General features: G+C 36.0%; 1 protein-coding gene across 7 annotated transcripts in view; it reads left to right on the forward strand.

Moving 5' to 3' along the window:
* Nucleotides 1–20,234, forward strand: part of ATAD2B (ATPase family AAA domain containing 2B) — a 79,289-nt gene that overhangs the window by 8,320 nt on the left and 50,735 nt on the right. For 4 of the 7 annotated variants that reach the window (XM_075144963.1, XM_075144964.1, XM_075144965.1 and 1 more), the window contains exons 2-10: nucleotides 1,070–1,150; nucleotides 7,117–7,271; nucleotides 9,684–9,730; nucleotides 10,771–10,924; nucleotides 13,127–13,229; nucleotides 13,761–13,869; nucleotides 15,187–15,303; nucleotides 17,346–17,421; nucleotides 19,233–19,331. In XM_075144963.1, the coding sequence (XP_075001064.1) occupies nucleotides 1,070–1,150; nucleotides 7,117–7,271; nucleotides 9,684–9,730; nucleotides 10,771–10,924; nucleotides 13,127–13,229; nucleotides 13,761–13,869; nucleotides 15,187–15,303; nucleotides 17,346–17,421; nucleotides 19,233–19,331 (941 nt within the window). Of the gene's footprint in view, nucleotides 1–1,069; nucleotides 1,151–7,116; nucleotides 7,272–9,683; nucleotides 9,731–10,770; nucleotides 10,925–11,806; nucleotides 11,871–13,126; nucleotides 13,230–13,760; nucleotides 13,870–15,186; nucleotides 15,304–17,345; nucleotides 17,422–19,232; nucleotides 19,332–20,234 lie in introns of those variants that run through there. The other 3 variants (XM_075144966.1, XM_075144968.1, XM_075144969.1) reach the window with 3 other exon arrangements.

Below are 20,234 nucleotides of genomic sequence, written 5' to 3' on the forward strand. Positions count from 1 at the left end.
ATAGTTGTTTATTCCAAGATCATCAAGCACTTAAGCATGAATCTTGTTATTTTTCCTTCACACCCGTGGAGAGCCAATGTCTGATAAATGACTGTGTGCAAACAAGTGGAAATTGGAGAACTGCGACCAGAAGATGGGTTCTTTTAAGCCAACTTTGTCCCTTTTCAAGCTACCAGTAAGATTAACAGATAACACACGAGGTCCTTAATGAAACTTGAAGTTCTTAGTAAGGTAGTTAATGTGCTTTAATCCAAATACATTTTTTCCCAGCTTCTTGTCATGTGAAGGCACAGGCAGTGTACTTACACTGGATTTTTAGGACACAAAGGTAGATTTTTAGCATGCAGCAGTACATAGTGTACCAACATGAATACAGTCTGCTGTATTATGCTGCGACCTGGAGTTGAGTCATGTTACCTTCTTCCCCAGACAAGTGTATCGAGCCTTACCTCTTCCCACCAAGCAGGTAGTCAGCCCTCCCACAGAAGAGGGGTTAAGGGCATTTGCCAGGAAAATGTGGGTTGGGGTGGGGAGGGGAGAGGAACTTAGGAGGATGTGTTGGTGCTGGAGAGAGTGGGTAGTGCAATGTGTCATCCTGAAATTAGGACATAGTGCAGATGCGTAAGGCAAGGTGCGGTCCCTAGTTTGAGCATGCTGATGAGAGTGTTTCTGCCACTGAGAATTTCTACTGAGCATAAGGATAGTTTTAGTCCTCCTTTTTTTTGGGTGAAGATGCTATAAAGTGAAGTGGTGAACTTAAAAAAAAAATTGAAATAGGATTTGAAGGGATTTACTAGATTCTGGTCAGATGACATTATTGCAGTCGTGGTAGTAAATTTGTTTGATCTAGTTACTAGAATTTGGAACCAAATAAGAGCAAAACTAAAAATATCTCAAAGACATTGTGAAGTCTTTTGATTTTTTTAATTGCTTAGTATGCCTAGCCCAAAAATGCATTAGGAAGGATATCTAGCTCTTACCTAACTTTCATCAATAGATCTTAAAGTAAATCTTAAATGCAATAGATTTGTAGAAGTTAATGTTTTAATCCGTATTTTTTACCTTGCAGAAACTGATACACAAGGGAGCAAGTGGCTTATCCAGAATCACTGGACAGACAGATAGAGAGTGTTTTTGGTGTATTTTATTGGTATGTTTGAAATGACGTTATAGTTCAAACGCAGAAAAAGCAAGTTATTTGTTAACTGAATAGTTATCTGAGAGCAAAGATGAGTGATCAGCTTAACTAATTGGTACACTGGGGACACAATCAGATTTTTTTCATGAATACAAGTTTTATTTTGGAAAGATAACTTTAATCTTTTTATACCAGTGGGATAAAAATGTTTATTAAATCCATTAAATATCCCTGAGTATGTATTTTATTTCTTTTAATGGAAAGCCCCTTTCCACAAGAACTTTGCATGAACTGGTAGGGGAAAAGGTAGATGAGATTTTTTTCACACGTACTTTTAAAATATTAATCCAGATGATTAATATTCTGGAACATCTCACAAGATGCGTTGTAATTCACAAGATACATTTTAAATTATGTTAGAAGTAACTGGAGGACCTGGATTCAGTTTCTCCAAAGTTAGTAAAAATAAGATTGAGAGATGTCTGAAGTCATTGTTGTATTTTCAGAGTGTCAAATGGAGAGGAAAAAGTTACTTTTAAATATAATATAAAAAATAAAGAAGCTAAGAATTAACTAAAGTTAGCAGTAGAGGTTTTTGAAAACCTGTAGCTGGAACAGATTTCTTGAAAATGTTTATTTTGTTATTATGTAAATTTCAGGGTGTTTTGTGCTTGTTCAGTGAGTCAAAAAGAAAAACTAATTGTGCTTTTAACAAAATGTGGAGGAATAGGATTGATCAGTTGAAGATTGAATGTCAGGGTGTCGTAATTTCATGTCTTAGACATGGGAAGAGGTCATAGAAAAGAGAAAAACATAGATGCTGAAAGGTTTAAAACACTAGGTTGAAAACTCTCGTGTCTGATTTGTGAAGCCATATAAGCAATCATGCTAACTTTCTGGGTGTGGCAGAGAGTTAGTCAGAAGAAGGGTGTGACCCACAAAATGTATGGCAAGGAGAGCAAGTTTGACCATGGTGGAAAACTCAAATATTCATGTCTGCATACCTGTGTTTTATAATACAGCTGAATCTGTGGCAAACCAGATGGACTCTTTTTCAGAAATTGCAAGGTGTGGTTGTGGTTTGGATGTTATGTCATCCCTTACTCAAAAACTCAATGAACTTGCGTTCATGTTCTTGGAGATGACAGTGATAGAGATGGTTCGTACTCAGCTGGTATTACCAAGACGGCTGGATTATGGTTGTTTTGGGATATTCAGACCAGCAGCGTAGTGAGGAGTTCTTTAGACGTTTGCTTGGCCAGGAGATTCAATTTACTTAAAAAACAGCAGAAACAAAAAAACCCTACCTTTTCCCCTTCAATATGCTAGAAGTAGTCTTTGTATTTTAACTTGAAAATTAATCAGCTTTAGCTAGCTGGTCCCTGTGATATACCTGAAGGCAAGCCCTTGTCGGTGAGGACTCCCTTGGTATGCGTGTCCTTCAGTCATGCTGAAAGGCTGTATCAGTGTAGTCACTTTTCTAATAGTATAGATTGAGAAGGAAGAAGTCAGTTTTATTCACTGATTTCTAGTTTGTGTTCTTTCAAAACTTAAGGACTTGTTTCTAAATGTTATAAATAAAGCTCTGTTAGTATCAAATTCTTATTTTGAAATTTAGGCATGGATGTGGAAGAAACTACAGGTAATACTGCATATCAGTGTTTTTGTAGCTTGTTCATGAATGTGAGTATTATAATAAAAATTTTTTCCATCTTTCTCCTTTTCATATAAAGTAGAGAAAACATAGAGATAAGTATGCAGCTGTATTTATTTTATTGCTTTATTTATGTATTCATTTTAGATTTGGTTTCTAGATTTATTGCTACCATCATTCAACTGCTTTCAGTGAAGGTGTGTTACCAGAGTTTGCCCCACTACCTCTGCAAGACTCTCCCTGTTGAATCTTAGCTCAACAGCTAATTTGCAGTATTCATTTATCTGTCACATTCCATTTCACTCTTGAATCCAAACATAATGAAGGCTGTGTTTTGCCAGTCTAGGCCACGGGTGGTATCGTGTTAACTCCAGTTATTTCCTTACTCATTATTAGTGAGAGTGCTTTCCATAAGAAGCTGCGCTGGGTTCTGGTTGTTCTGGATCATGGGTGGAGTTCGGTGGCTCTCTCATTTGTGTTAGATCAATACAGTTGCGCTGAATTTTGTTTACGTGTTTGTACTTCCTGACGCTACGTAAACTCATTTTTTGATTCTTCTGTGCTTGCTTTTTCTTTGTGGCTTTGGTATGCTTTCAGGCAATTTCTGACATGATTAAGATTTTATTAATTCGTATTCTCTGCATTCTCTCAGTATGTGAGTGTGTTTGCTTCAGTGCCAGTGTTTCATTAGGAGCTTTGAGTTCAGTGCATTAGTTCCTACTTCTGCAATTGCGTTATTAATTTCTTAATTTTTAAGTTCGATGCTTTTGTCGTACATTTCTCTTTCTAGTCCCAGAACATTTTCATGATGTGTACTGTTAAGTAATAAGTTCCTGGGTTAAAACTGAAGTACTATTTTTAATCATTGGAAGTATGAATGGTTTGAGACCCAGTTACTTGAGGGAGCAAGTTGAGTGCAGTGGAATCATTAGACTCTTTTGCTATAAATGGGAGGAGGCAGTGGATAAACTGCTCTCTGTAAAGGCTTCTCAGATTGAAATTAATTTCTTTTCTTGTTCTAGCATATCCCAGTTTGGCTAATCTCTTGAGTGTAATGAAAGCCTCATCTCCATATTTTACTGTAGGTAGGTGAAAGTTCTGGATGGCAGTCTAGGTGTGATTTGATTCCCTAAAGCTTGAATTCTTAAGATTGTCTGTTAACTGGAAAATGGAGCTTGGCTTCTTATTAATATATTTAAAATTTCAATGATTTCTCATTTTACTAGCATTGTCACTACTTCACGGTAAAACATTTTGTATGTCAGTGCATCTTCTATAGCAGGTGTATTAACTTTATTTAGTATTTGGACTTGACTATCTTAAAATTTACACTTCCTTTGTACTTCCTAAGTTACTGTGTAGAGTTAATATGCAGACAAATGAAGCTCAACTGAAAATAATATCCTAAACAAAGAATAACCAAAAATTATTGCCTCTGTTAAGTAAACCACTTCATTGCTGGCCTAGTTCCTTAGGCAACTGCACTGACGTGATCACATTGACTGCTAGCCTGCGCTTCCAGTTTTTGAAGCTCTTGGCCAGTATGTGTTCATTTGATGGTATTAGAGATCTCAAAGATACTCAGCTTTTATAAATTTTGTGAATATTAGTAACTCAGTAGGAGAGGGAGACCTGAAGTAGCAGATTTTGTCTCCAGGTTAATCGCTAATACTTTGTTTTACCTGCCAGCTGACCACTTGGCATGCACGTAGCTCAGAAGTAACTACATCGCGGTATTGCCTTTGACCAATAAATAGACAAATGAGGAATACTAGCTAAATTTGAGACTTGGGACCGGAGGCAGGGAACTGGAGGAAATGCAGAGAAAGGTGTTGTAGGAGACTGGGAGGAATTAGGATTTTTCATGGGAAGGGGTAGAGATGGAGTATAGGAACCTATGCATTACTAATTTCACTGCTCGCAAAATAGCTTTAATATTAGCCTTCATAAAGCTTCGTTACATGCTTGTTGTTCTTTCTTAGCTTCATTTTCTCTGTCTCGCCTAGCCGGTTTAAAACTGGTTCTGTGGCTTACCTTGAAACTCTGCTTCTATCCTGCACAGGGTAGCTCTTGTAGTTTCAGAAAGTAGTTACTAAAATTGACTTAGCAATGATGTATTTCTGTAAGTCCACAAATAAACTTGTGGCTGATTAAAGCAAAAAGTACATACACAAATGCTTACAGTATTCAGAAGTGAATATGTACGCTATTAAAATTTTGTGAAAAGTTGGTATTTTGTAGTTGCAGAGTGTTATGGAAAACAGCTGGGTGCCTGCACATGTATTTTACAGTGCTATGCAAGGTGCGGGTGTTTTGTATTTAGGAATGGTGGTCAAAGTCTGCTACCACTTTGACTAAGTCTTAGTTTTAGATCCAAAATTCTGCTTCATCTAATCTAAAGTTTTAATTATGATCTTCTAGTATAGATATTATTTTAAGTTACATTGATGTACTTCCTAAAGAAGTGAAATAAAGAGGAAGAAAAAAGTGTGGGGTTTGTTTTGTTTTGCTTTTTTACTAGGGTTAAATGAGTCCTAAGATTGAATCTTAATATAGACCTCTTTCTTTCCCTGGATTTACCTTGACAGACTAACAATTATCAAAGTTAAAACTACTTTTAAAATGAGATGTGAGCATGGGCTGGTTAGCATTTAATACTAGTTTTTAGTATTTTGTATTTTTAGTATTATCGAAAGGATTTACAAGTATTTATAGTATAAACAAAAATAATGTATAACATATTAAGTGAACAAATACTATATCATAATGAATACCATACTTATTAATTTATTTGTAGTATTGTAAGTACTTAATATTAGTTAATATTTGTTAACTATATATAAAATACATATTTATATATGTATATATAATATATAAAAATAAATGTTAAGGGATGATGTAGTCAACCCGTTTCTTGCAGCTTTCTGTTCCTGCAGACAGTGGTCCCATCCTTACCTCATGTTTTTTTCTTGCATTATCTTTTGTACTTGTCTGATCCCTCATTGAAATGATTCAGCTCACTAACCAGGTAGAAAGCTAATCTAACAGAAAGTAAGTGAACTTTTGAAGCTTTAGTGAGCTGATTTGGTTTATGGGTAGGTCAGAGAACCATGAGAAGAAGATCAAAGGAGATTGGAGTGGTGCTGTGTAGCCAGGCACGGGAGCGCATGGGCCAGCCCCTGGGTTCGGTGGTGCTGAGCTGTCTTGGTGAACTGCACCTATTTCGTTTCTTTAGGCTTTGCCACTTTCTAAATACAGTGCTATGATAGTCTCTTAAGAAAAAGACTTTTTTTTTTTTTTTTAACTTTTCTTGAGTACGTGAGACATCATGATGTTGAATTATCTGGAGTACAAATCAGATTGTTTTTGTTAATGAGCCTGATGAACAAAGGGGACTTCCATGATCATCTCATTGCATATGAGTAAAATTATCTTTTGTTCTTAGTTTAAGTGCTTACTCACAATTCCTGGACCTTAATGTTCAGAAATTGGTTACTCTGTTGTTGCAAGAGAGGATATTTAGTTTTTTAATTAAGGCTGTTTCCATGAGCTAAAATTTGTGGTTTATAGAATCTTGATTTTTTTTTTTTTTTGTAGTTCACCTTAGCAGAAGCAGTTCCTCCAAAGTTTGCTGTCTGTCTACTTCTTACGTACAGCTCTGAAGTAATCAGTTGCTACTATCTTTGAGTTTCTGTCTACATTACCTCTGATAAGCACAACAGAAAAAAACCCTTCTGGTAGTGTTTAGGTGCTTCTTAAAGGTGTTAAGACTAATGTTGTTAGTGTGTATAATGCTGTTAATGAACGCATTAGACAAAGAGTGCTGTAAAAGTGTAAAGTCCACTTTCAGTTACTCCTAGCTGTGTGTTTGACAGTCTAAAGAAGAGAACAAGGTATTGCAAAACTCTTACAAGAAGGAAGAGCATAATGTGACTGTTTAAGCATTTTAAAGACAAAGATAATGCCAGTAGAATAAACTTATGCTGTGTTTATTTTCCTCAGTCTTTTTTTCTCTTTATTTGCACTATTAGTTCTTTTGCAAGTAGGGTAAGAGTAGCAGCGTCATGTATAATATACAAAATACAGCGGGTTAGAGAAACAGAATGCTTGTTCAGAAATAAATGTAAAATATTATAGAAAAGTTTAATATTAAAAATTAAATATTTTTGTAGTTTCCAGTAATGTTTTCAGAATAAACATTTTTAATATTTCACATAAGCTGGTTACTAAGAGTTTGTTCACTAAGCTTAAGTTTCCTCTTTTTCTGTAAGGATATGTACAAATGAGCCAATTAAGTATGGTCTGATGCTTTTTTTCTTTTCAGAAAGATGAAGGTAGTGATGCTAGTTTGAGTGATAGCCACATATCTCCTCCTGCCAAACGTACCTCAAAACATGCTGATCCTGTGTGCAAAGACAAATCAAAATCACGCAGTTCTGGACAGCGAGAGGAATGGAGCATCTCAACTGGACAGTCCAGGTAAGTTGGTGCCAAGAGAAAAATGAAGTCTTACCAATTTTTACTGTATTGTTAACCCACTTATGCTATTTCTGCAGTGAGCTGCAGCTCATGCTCAAGAGTATATTTTTGAAACGTTTTACTTTCATACAATTTTCTTTTAGTTTAAGGCTCCAGGAACGTGGGTTACATCAATCCTCTCATCTCCGTGTTTCCTTTCTATGCAAATTTGTGCAAAAATGGAAAGTAATTTTATTTGAGATGCAGTCTGAATTCTAGATTCTTCATACATCCAAATTTAGTGACTTAATTGGTATTTTTATGTAGTGAAGCTATAAGAAGACAGGACATTTTAATTAGGAAATCAGTATTATCCTCCTCTTTAGGGAATGGATAATGGTCAAGTTTGTTTCTTTCCATTGTCGTTTTCAACCTCTCTTCCCTGTTTGGTTATAAGGACTCAAGTAAATTACTGTATTTTATTAAATATAGCCTCAATCCTGCCACATTTTTATAACTCAAAAGAGAAGTAAAAAGTTTCCTTTTATAACTCTTATTAATAATATTTTACAAAGCATTCTTGTGTTCATAAGGTTCTTCACATGAACACAAGTAATTATGAGACAGTGTAGACAGTGTGTTCCTGGACCATGAACTTTCAGTTAATACTGATTCTGTTGTAGATTCGTATTTATGTACAAATCAAAATTGTTCTTGCAACGCTTTGTGTGTAAGAATGACCATAATTCGCTACTGGACTGTCGTCTGCTAGGATGAAGTATATTTTAAAACTATGTAAATCTTAAAATAGATCTCTTTTTTTGTTTGTTTTTCCCTTTTAAAACAGAATAAATTAAATATAGCATATCATGTGCCATGGTCATCTGGGAATGTATTGAAACTCATGTACCTTCTATTTCTTTTGTTTATAAGTGTAGACTTGTAGTGTACCTATTAGAAATGCTAAGAAATAAAAAAAATATTTAATGTGGCTGGGAGAATTTAGATCACTGTGTCAAATGAAATTTGGCCAGGATACTGAAACTCATGTTGTTGCTCATGTAAAACCCACTGTGACGTCTTTGCATCTGAGGTTTTTTTTTGTTGTTTTCTGCCGAAATCCAAAGCGCTGGGCCTAATAGTGATCTTGAGTAGCTAAGACTTTTCCCAAAATTTTTGTTGCTAAACCTTTATTATAATCAAATTTCACTCCTTCAATTGTGGTTTCTAAAATACTTAAAATATCTGACCAGAAAAATGTTATCGGAAGGTTGGATGTGGACATGATTTTTGTAAACGTGTTTTTTTTGTGTTGCTACCCAACCCTTGCAAAAATCCTTAGGTTACCTTTTTTTTGTAAGGATTTGTTACACATTTCTTAGGAAAATAATAGCAAAGCCCACATCCTCTGTGCCTCTGAGTTGAACACTTTGTAGTCCGTTGAACTCTTGGTCATGTTTGAGCTCAGATTGCATTTGGTATTATTAAGATTTCCCCTCCTTTTTCTCTTTCCCATCAAATTCGTTTTAGTTTTCTAGTTTGAGAACAAGGAGTTCCTCCCTATCGAGTACTGGTCTGGAGTATATACAGTTCACTTGTCTGTAAAGTACTTAGTGTCTCTGAGGGTAGAAGAGAGAGAAAAATATTTTTTTTCCTTTTGCCTGATTTATTTAGCTTTTTTGCATAGCAGTGTTGACAAATTACTTTTAACAGTCTGCCAGTGGTTATAGAGTTTTTGTTCATTTGTATTCTACTCTAAATTATCTTTTAGTAAAATCATGTCTAATAAATAAGAATATTTTTAATTTTTCAAAGATAAGTGAATGAAGGAACAATTGCTTACACAATAAAATTGCAGAAAACTCTGAAATATGGTTTTGTCTTTGACTATGAAGGAGTAGGGCTTAATTTTCCTAAAAGTTAATTTAAAAAGAAATTCAAAATACTAGGTTGGTAGAGAACATGAAAATATTTTTTATTGATTTTAAGTACACCCAGCATAAATTAATCCCATTCACTTGAGTTGGTAGTTTTGTTAAATTTACTCTTTTTCTGTGAGTAGAAAACAGCTTTTTGTGCTTTTACTAGTTTATCCAAAGTGTTTGAATGATAATTACCTTTGAAGAGCTATATCAAGATCCTGTTCTGAAACTTAAGGGCAGAGTTAATAGTAGGACATGGCATGAGGGAACATTGGAGGGATTAATAAAAGAGATGTTCAGATAATTGGGGGGATTCATATAATTGGTATTTGGCAGTTTTGTCCTTATTCCAATGTTGGGCATGAAGCAGACTCTTAAGAGGTTACGTGTCACAAAGGTTTTGAAGTCATAGTGTATCGTGTAACATTCTATGTTTAAAGTTCTATTTTCACTTTTGCTTGGCTAAGGAGCGTTAACATTATTTGTGTGTCTAATGTAAATTGTTTCCTAGGTTAACTTCTCAGCCTGGTGCTACACTACCAAATGGACGTAGCTTATGTAAGTGTATTACAGTGGACCCTGTTGTATCTACTTTTACATTTAACAATTTTATCTCAATGATCTTCAGATGCACATATTTTTAATAACTTTACTGATTACTCTGATCATTTTGACCGGAAAAGTTACTGGTTTGGCTCAGTTTTCTTTTGTCAATATCTTGGATGCTCTCTGTGGACACGGTGAACATCCTTAGATGAAATTCCATTTCTCTTCTCAATTCAGACCTCTTGGCCATGATCCTGATGTTTTCCTTAATTCCCAAATTTACTGTTATGACGTAATTTTGGCCTTCCTCTCCCAGCTGGTCTCTTTAGTTTACTTACTCTTTGCTCATTTGAAATTTGGCCTTCTGTGGTTCTTAACATTACTTTACTATTGCTTTAGAGAGACCTGCCTTGTCTGCAGCTCCTGCTACCTTGAGCAATTTTCCTATATGCTTCTTACCTTACAAACTTGCCATCTCATTGCATATCTTTGCTAAAATCACTTTGTCTTTTGTGTCCCTTTTTCATCAATTCTGTTCCTTTTAGTTCTGTGTTGACTCTATGTAAGTGTTAATCCATTAAGCATATTTGGTATTTTTATTATTTATTGTGGTGCCTGAGGAACAATCAGGAGTAGGATCCCTTTTTGTTTGGCACTGTACAGAGTAGCTGATATAGATTTGCTTGTGAAATCAATGTGTTGTATCTGACCTTTTGATACTGTATTTGAAAGACTGAGAATCGAAACTGTGGGCCAAGTGTGCATTTTAGTATTGATGTTAACTTAAAAATATTGAATGGATATTTGAATGCCAAATTTTCATCATAAAATAAGATTATCATATAAGGAAACAAGCTCGAGTCTGGAGAAATAGCTTGTAAAACAAATTTGATAGGAATTTAAAAAACATATTTCTTTAGTGAATATAAGGGTGCTCATACTGTGCTCCATAACTTTTGGTTTATTGTCCTTGCTAAGTATTCTCTTATTAATTCTTGTTTGTGAAAATGTTGTTTCCTGCATTTTGAAGTAGTAATACAAATTTCTCTTAGCTCTCAAAAGCCATCCCCTTCGAGGGGAAAAAAAGGGAGATGGGGACCATGCTTGCATAAACGGAGATATAGAAGTCAGAAAAAGTTGTCGGTCCAGGAAAAACAGATTTGAAACTTTGAATCAGAGTTTATTGTTTGATCAGCTAGTAAACAGGTATGTGGGGATACTTCAGTTGTATTCACAAAGCATCTTAATGATTTTTTTAAAAGTTAGAAAACCCTGTCTTCCAGTGCCATCTATGTGTTTTACTGTGGGAACGTATTAGCGTCAAGGCAAGCTAGATTGTGGTTTGAGTTACAGGCTGGGTCCTGTGCTGTAACTGCCTATGTTACCCATGCTCTAAATGCAAAGCAGCTTACCAGACTTTCATTGAGGAGTAAGCTACTTTGTGTTTACACCTGGAGAAAACTGTGTATGTTGGCGGTTATTGCAGAGTGACTGACATGCTGTAAATCCACACCCTAGTTTGTTTCTTAGTAACCTCTTTATGTAGTGATACCCTAAATGTGATGTAAATTGGTGATTAGCAACAATGCTTGGAAGCTTTCTAGATTTTGCTTGTATGATTTTGATCATAAAATATCAAAAGTTTGTAGCTTTCTTTTTTTTGTTTTTGTTTTTTACCATTTGTTAGTAATTCACATAGGGTGGGTGTCACTTTTTGACATTTACTGTGCAGACAAAGTAGGTCAGAGAGGGAGGCACGGTCTGGTCTGAGCATAGGAATGGGAGCCAGAAATACTTTTCTTGAAATGCTATTTCTATGTGGCCCTGGGCAGGTCACTTAATATGTCTCAATTTTCCCACCTGTAAAACGGGTTTTAATAGTCACATCTGTGAGAGACTGCTTGCTCTAGTGCTTGGAAAATGATTTAAACATAAACATTTAATTGCCAAGTATGATCTTTATTGTTAAATGTGTTCTGTTGAATCGTTTATTAATTTAATTTTCTTTTTCAATTTACTCACTAACTACTTGGTATCAGTTTACAAATTTATATTGAGTTACATTTATTTTTCTAGTTGCAGTTGAATCTCCCTCTCCTCATCAACAATAGGAAAAAGTCTACCATGAAGATTGTAATTTGATAAGATCATGGTACTGAAGTCTATATATGAACTTATACTGATAACAGTGTGTCCCATAATCATTGGAGGTTTTTAAGAACAGGTTAGACAAATGTGTCAGGAATGATTTAGGTATTGTGTAGTTTGCCTGGCAGAGCAGGTGGACTTTTCCAGGTCCCCTCCAACCCTATTTTCTTTGATAGCGAACTATAGCATGATTTTACTTGAAGTGGTTATGTCGCACATCACATATATTTTAGAAGAATTGTTTAAAATTAAGAGGGGCACTCATAATGAAATCTTGACTTTACTGACTTCTGTGACCAGAACTTCCATTGACTTCTTTCTAGGCAGGACTTCACCTTTTAGATTTACTTCTAAGCAGCTTAAAAGAAAGGAAGTGAAAGTTTCTGCCTTCTTACAATTATTATACAGATATAGTAGAATTCCAGTGGAAATCTACCGTAATCGCCATAGTGAGCAGTAACTAGGTGTTCAGGACAGGTGGCCAAATAATTGACTTGGCCTGGTGAATACTCTGTTATTTTCTTCCTTAGCAATGAAGCATCTTGGCTAAGGTTATTATTTATACACCACTATTGTTTTGACAGCTGTTTCCAAATACTTCAGATAATGAAAACGTGGACTAATTAAATAGTAGATGAGGAATGGTAGAGTACTAAGCTCATATAATGAACGATTAAATTCTAGGTGTTACTGATTTAACATTTAAAAAAAAATTAAAATCCTTTATGTATTAGTGTCTTTCTGAGGCCAGGGTAAGAAGCTGTAAAGCTTATGGGGTGGAGGCATTAACTGCTTTCCCAATATTATAATTATGTAGGTAAAAAGCTTTACTTTCTTATTCTGCAAACTTTATCTTATCTGACACCTAATCTAACATCTAAGCAGTTAGGAATTTATATGTTACAATTTACACTGAGGAAAAAATGTTTTTTGAAATATTACAGCCTAATTTGAACTTTGAATTTTAGTAACATCAGCATTTCTTCTTTTGCATACTCTTTAGTTTATATTGTGTAGGTTCATTTTTCAGTTTTCTTTATTATGGTTGGTTTTGTAGTTAATTGATAGATTCAAGAAGCTATCCTAAAATTTTCAGGTTTTAATTCATTTGTATGTTTAGTTGACTTGTAGACCTTGGAATAGCCATAACAGACCATAGAATTAGATATGTGATGTTGTTGGATGCTGTGTAAGAAGTTCTGCATGTCTACTATTTTAAGACTGAATTTTTTTTTGTGTTAACTGTTGCATATATTTTAGTACTGCTGAAGCTGTCCTACAGGAAATGGATAATATTAACATCAGGAGAAATAGGCGGTCTGGCGAAGTAGAACGGCTACGAATGTGGACAGACACAGAATTTGTAAGTGTAGAGTGTCTCAGATCTTGAATAAAACTAGTATCAAGGGGGAGCATGTTTGTTTTTGGCATCTCCATACATTTGTCTGTAACCCTGTCAAAAGGTTTCAGATCCTCTTCAGTGGATAACATAAAAAAAAACTTGATAAACTCAAATTCAGAACAAAATTCATGGATATATATTAAATCAATTGATGAGTTGACGTCCACGCTCTCATGGTATACTGTGGTGGTTCTCCTTTGGTTTGAAGCACACTCTGGTAGTCTGAAAACAGGATCAGGGACTGTCATCTGCTTTGTTCCCTAAAACAGCTTGATACTGATGTTAACTATGTATTAGACGGACTAGGTACTGAGAGACTTATTTTACCACCTATTAAATGGGACTGCTTTTGTAGTCTTAACTGTGAAGGGCTGTGTTGGAAAAAGACTTGGGGGCTAGAGATTGTGTGGGGTATTACTTACTGAACTGTGGGCTAGCGCTGTGAGTGGCATGGGACAGTACTGATAGGCGTGTATGTGAATTTTATCCCAGGAAAACATGGATATGTATTCTCGAGTGAAAAGAAGAAGGAAATCACTGAGGAGAAACAGCTATGGGATTCAAAACCACCATGAAGTGTCCACAGAAGGGGAAGAAGAAGGTATGGGTTGTAAAGAATTGTAAGAGTTTGTCTGAAATACTTATAAACCAAAGCTCTCTTCAACCTAAGATAGCAATATATTGCACTACAGAAAGTAATTTGGTTTTGGATCTGGAATTGGGGTTATTAAATAGACCAATTAACAAGAATATTGCAAATAAGTACACACTGAACGATTCCTCCTCTTTAGAAGTAAGAGAAGTTTTAGAGATCTCTACAAATAGTTTTCTTTAAACAAAAGCAAGTTTATCTGAAATTAGCAGAACAAACCCTGGTCTCTAAATGTTTATATACTATGTTCCCTTACTCCTGTTTTCTGCCACACCAAGTAATTGGAGCTTTCCTTGTATTCCCTGTAACAATCATCTGGTGGAAGCCAAGATGCATGTAGTCTACAACTATACATGTTATAACTGATAGACTATTTCTCATATGCTGGGTGGCAGTTACCAGAAGGAATGTGTAATAGTCAGTTCTGCATCCTTCCGTTGGGGAAGATATTAATTAAAGTCTCTGTTTTCTATCCATCCACTGAATTTTAGAAGGCTTGCAGGCACACAGCTGTATTTGAAATTTTACCTTCCTTTAAAAATTTGTATGAAACTGGCCAGTGGGTTCAATAAGGATTGAGAAAGAAGGGGTTATGGCTAACTTGCTGGCACGATGAACAGCATGCTTGGCTTCCTTAAGAAATCAGACTCAAACTTCAGGGATCCGTACAGGGTTCAGCGTAGTATGTCTTGATTTTGAACTGAAACTGCTGTAGGAGGTATGGTCTGTCCCAAATAACAAGAATGCAGTCTTAATTCTGAGATCTATGGATGGAAATACTGATCCTGTTAATAGATGGACCTAGGTGGTACCTTTATACAGTGTGTTTATTTGCTTTGTGTAAAAATTATATTGTGAATTGTAAAATTGTACTTATTTTCATGCTCTGTCAAATATTTGATTTTCTGAGGCTCCTATGGGAAAAGAGTGAGAAGAAAGGCATTATTCTTAATTTGAAGGATAATTATTGAAGGAAAAAGATAGTGGATAGAAGTGATATTTGAAGTCCTTTACAACTAAAATTAATTTGACTACATCTATTTTTCTTTCTGTTGCTTTTCCAGAACTTTCAGTGGGAAACTAGAAGGGAGTTTGACAATGTGCTGTAGATTTATCTTGGTCTTCAAATTTCCAGTGATTTGCCAATTAGTGTTAATTAATCGGGGGGAATAATTCTCAGTGACCATTAAAATGTTAATTTTTAGGATGAAGATAGCTCTGGCACGAAGTAGAAGTGTTCTGAAAATATTTTTCCCCCCCCAACAGAGTCTCAGGAAGAAGATGGAGATATAGAAGTAGAAGAGGCCGAGGGAGAAGAAAATGATCGGCCATATAATCTCAGACAGAGAAAAACTGTTGAAAGATACCAGGCCCCTCCAATAGGTGAGGAACTAGACAGTGCTCATGCAGTTCTGCACTGCTGGCCTCCAAGAATACCATGGGTGTGGGAAGGGAAAAGTTGGATGACTGTTTCTCACCCCTGGCAGAGTTCCCATGCAGCATTAGTGACTTTCATCTTGCCTCTGTGTCATGGTTTAACCCCCGCCGGCGACTAAGCACCACACAGCCGCTCGCTCACTCCCCCCTGGTTATATGGGGGAGAGAATCAGAAGAGTGAAAGTGAGAAAACTCGTGGGTTGAGATAAAGACAGTTTAATAGGGAAAGCAAAAGCCGTGCATACAAGCAAAGCAAAACAAGGAATTCATTCACTCCTTCCCACCAGCAGGCAGGTGTTCAGCCATCTCCGGGAAAGCAGGGCTCCATCATGCGTAACGGTTACTTGGGAAGACAAACACCATCACTCCAAACATCCCCTCTTCCTTCTTCTTCCCCCAGCTTTATATGCTGAGCGTGACGTCATATGGTGTGGGATATCCCTTTGGTCAGTTGGGGTCAGCTGTCCCAGCTGTGTCCCCTCCCAGCTTCTTGTGCCCCCCCAGCCTTCTCGCTGGTGGGGTGGGGTGAGAAGCAGAAAAGGCCTTGACTCTGTGTAAGCACTGCTCAGCAGTAACGAAACAATAACAAAAACATCCCTGGATCGTCAAGACTGTTTTCAGCACAAATCCAAAACATAGCCCCATACTAGCTACTATGAAGAAAATTAACTCTATCCCAGCCAAAACCAGCACACTCTGTTTTTGTTCACCATGTGAATACGATTACTGAGACACAATCTATCAATTTGTCAGTGGTGGTGGTGTTGCTAGTGCATGCTGCCTCATTGAACTTTGCAAGTAGTGCCATGTGCTGGGCTCAGGGTTGGACGTGAACGGGGTTTAGGTCAAGAAATAGTTGGCAGAAGCTGAATTCAGAAAGCAATCTAATAAATTAGGTAATTACATAGAAAAAATAGTTACTGTTATGCCTGATTCTCTTGAGTGGTAAGCCTAATTCGTAACCGTAGATAAATTGCATAGCAGCAGTTACCACATTTTGCCTAGATGAGAAATTTAGAATATAATAGTTCACTTGGAAGGGACCTACAACGATCATCTAGTCCAACTGCCTGACCGCTTCAGGGCTGACCAAAAGTTAAAGCATGTTATTAAGGGCATTGGCCAAATGCCTCTTAAACACTGGCAGGCATGGGGCATCGACCACCTCTCTAGGAAGCCTGTTCCAGTGTTTGACCACCCTCTGGGTAAAGAAATGCTTCCTAATGTCCAATCTAAACCTCCCCTGACACAGCTTTGAACCATTCCCATGTGTCCTACCACTGGATCCCAGGGAGAAGAGCTCAGCACCTCCATCTCCACGTCCCCTCCTCAGGAAGCTGTAGAGAGCAATGCGGTCGCCCCTCAGCCTCCTTTCCTCTGAACTAAACAAACCCAGTGTCCTTAGCCGCTCCTCAAAGGACATGCCTTCAGTGATCCATACAGGTTTCAGCATAGCGTCTCTTGATTTTGAATCTTTTAATACTTCTGTTTGAAATAATGTATTCTGTGCATATTTGGTTCAGATTGCAATGGTGTATGCAGTGTGCTATATCTTAAGGCAACTTGGAAATTAAGACACTGATAGAGAAATGCTGTGGTTTATTTGTTAAGAGAAATTTCAAGACATCCCATATTATCAGCTGTGCAGAGCTTTCTCTGTGGAGTTTCATGTCCTGCAAATAAACTAAAAATGCTAGTGCCCTGGATGAATTACATTCTGTGCCATGATAGCTATAGCTGTGATGATTTGAGGAGGCTGAGGGTGGAGTTCTTATGACTGTATCAAGCCAAGTATGGTGATGGTGAAATAAAGCATAAGAGGTTTGATTTCCCTCCACCCCCCCAGTTCTTGTCTTAATTTCAGCTTTTGGAGAAACTGGTTATAACATTATTGGTAAAGCAATAATTTAGCACTTTTGCGCTGCATTTAGATTAGTTTATTGTTGTTTTGTAATTGATGTTACAAACCTGTAACTTCTCTTATTCAGTGCCAGCTCATCAAAAAAAGAGGGAAAATACACTGTTTGATATTCACAGATCTCCTGCAAGAAGAAGCCATATCAGGTAAATGTCAGTCTTTTGGTATGTACTTGTTTGCTTTCCCTCAGTACATTTCTATTAGATTTTGATTTTCAAAACGTTCTTGAGTGAGTTGTACAGTTCATTCATGCATGTGCGTGGGTCTTGAATTGTATCTTAGGTTCAGATCCTGATCAGCATACAAAAATGAATTTCATAATACCAGTAGAAGCTTTGTGATAAACAGAATGGAAACAGGTGTGCTGCGAGTACTGGAAAGAGAGTTGCGCATTGCACACTGTAGCTTTTTCTATAAGGGCGTATATTTAGTGTTTAAATCCAAAGCAGCAGTTTAACAAATATCCCCTTTCTAGTCTACAAAAATAAACAAATCAAGGTAATGTTTTTTGTTTTCTCCAGTCCAGATTTCATCCAAGTAATACTAACAATTTAATAAAATATTTACCAAGCGTCATTTTTGACTCTTACCTTTTGTGTAAAAGAAGTCTGGAATACACCAAGTTGTCTTGGAAACTGTCGATAGGCTTTAACAAAATAGATGAGATCAGAGCTTAATACATCTTTTTAAAAATAAACTTACTCAAAACTTCAGGAAGATAAATTTGTCCATGGACAGAATCCAAGTAAACGAATGCTAGTCTCAGCTGAAACTCTTGTCTTGTTATTGCTCAGTTTAATGGCATAGTGAAAATATAAAAAGTAAATAAAATAATAACAGAATCTTATGATTCTACAAGTTTCTTTGTAATACAAATAAAACCATTTAATTTTGAAGAGCATATTTTTTTTTTGCTTAAAGCGCATATGACATTTTTTTGCGTAATCTCAGGACTTGTATTTGCTAGTAAGATGTAAAGAGAGTGAAAGCTATTATCCCTTCAGTTTTAGCATGCTCATTGCTCCACTCTCATTTTATCCCTTCTTGTCAGGACACTGTCATAAAAATTCTTCCTAATTGCATCATATTGTCTTTGATACGTTTTTAAATGTATCTAATTTTTGGTCATCGAACAGTAAAACTGATTGACCATGTTATCCTTTGGCAAAAAACAGCTAGTCAGTGCATTATCATGTTCATACAAATGATGCAGCTCACTAAATTCACTAAAAATACATGAATTTTTACTATTAGCCAACTTTTTCATGCAAAAAAAGTGCCAACTTTTTTCAAACTGATATCAAACTGAACACCTTTTTCTACAGAAGATGTAGCGTACATTCTCTAATATTTCTGAAATATTTTTCAGAAATACTGTCATACTAAAATAGGAAATGGTTCATGCAGACTTTGAATAGTAATTTTACTTAGATTCAGATTCAGAAGTTAAACTACAATAAAGATATTTTGTGAAACTGTTCTGCTGTTCAGAATTAATGACCTCATAAAAAGAGACCATATGCTTTAGGAAGTATGGAATTTTTTCAAAGAATATTTAAAGGGAAGCACGGAACTGGGTAAGGAGATCTTGATTATTCTGTTATGTTGGAGGTGGCTAAAGTGGTTGGAAGCTTTCCTAAGTACAGTTGCTGTCTGATGAACTTCAGCAGCTTATTGACTGAATACTCAATCACACTTGCTGAGGTAACATGGACACAACTACATACCTTACTGGGATTTACTGTTTTAGTAATGTTCATGTTGAAATCAGATGACAGTAAAAGATGTTGTTCCCCTCCCAGATTATTTTGATACTTACTTAATAAAACTAAAATTTGCATGCATCTTAAACCTGAACAGTACTGGCCATTTCAATTTTGTTTTTATAAAAGAATCAAAACATGCCGCTCTACTGCAAAAAGGACTGAGTTTTATGTTTATTTTGCCACTTCAATAGGAGAAAGAAGCATGCCATTCACAGCAGTGATACAACCTCTTCAGATGAAGAACGTTTTGAAAGAAGAAAATCTAAAAGCATGGCCAGAGCAAGAAATAGGTATGAAAACATCCTTGGTCTTTAGAAGGATTTGATTTTTATTATTCAGCAGAAAACAAGCAGAACTATTCTGTAACGTTCTATCAGTTCTGCAGGCTTTTTTGATTCCGCCTGTGATTATCTGCAGACATAGTGTAAGAAGATTGCTGGTTATATATTAACATAGATTTTGAAGTCTTATGAGTAGATAATTAACAATAGTGATAAAAAGATGGAAAGATAAGAATATCTGTTTCATTCAGTTGGATTATAAGACAAACAACTTCTGTCGGTTAAAATGGATTTTTATTCTTGGTGTTACTTGGTCCCAGTTAGTTCAGTTGTACTCCCAATACTAGCTCTTACTCTTCTCTCTTCCTGTTGTGTAATAATATTCTATATACATGCATTCTACGCACCCAACACATATTTCTTTGACCTTACATTTATTCACCAGTTATCTAAAAGTGGAAGATCTATAAAGTGTATCAGTAAATTTACTTACTGCCACAGATACATTAGTTGGAAAACTGAACAGAAAAAAAAGTGTTTCCTCATCTTTCTTTCTCCGTCTCTTTCTGTCTGCCACACCATTCCTTTTTCCAACCTGAGGAATTCCAAAGATGCACAACGAGCAAAAGAGTAGTTCCAAGTGTAACCTGTATCTTACTGGTACCTTTCTTCCTCCCTTTAACTGTGTATTTGATCTGATGTAATATCTGTGTAGGGGCTTAAAGCTTCTTTGTATACACTAAGAAGCTGGAACAGGTGGATGTGAGTTATGACTCCTCTGCAAGAAATATTTTTATTTCCTTTCTCTGGATTCTAATGAGCTATATTTTTTAAAATTTGTTTTCCTTGTACTGTTAATCCTTTTCTTGCCATACTGAACTTACGCCAGTGGAGTGTGTCCTATTGTTTTGG

This window comes from Calonectris borealis, chromosome 3, assembly GCF_964195595.1.
Source record: "Calonectris borealis chromosome 3, bCalBor7.hap1.2, whole genome shotgun sequence".
Lineage (NCBI taxonomy): Eukaryota > Metazoa > Chordata > Aves > Procellariiformes > Procellariidae > Calonectris > Calonectris borealis.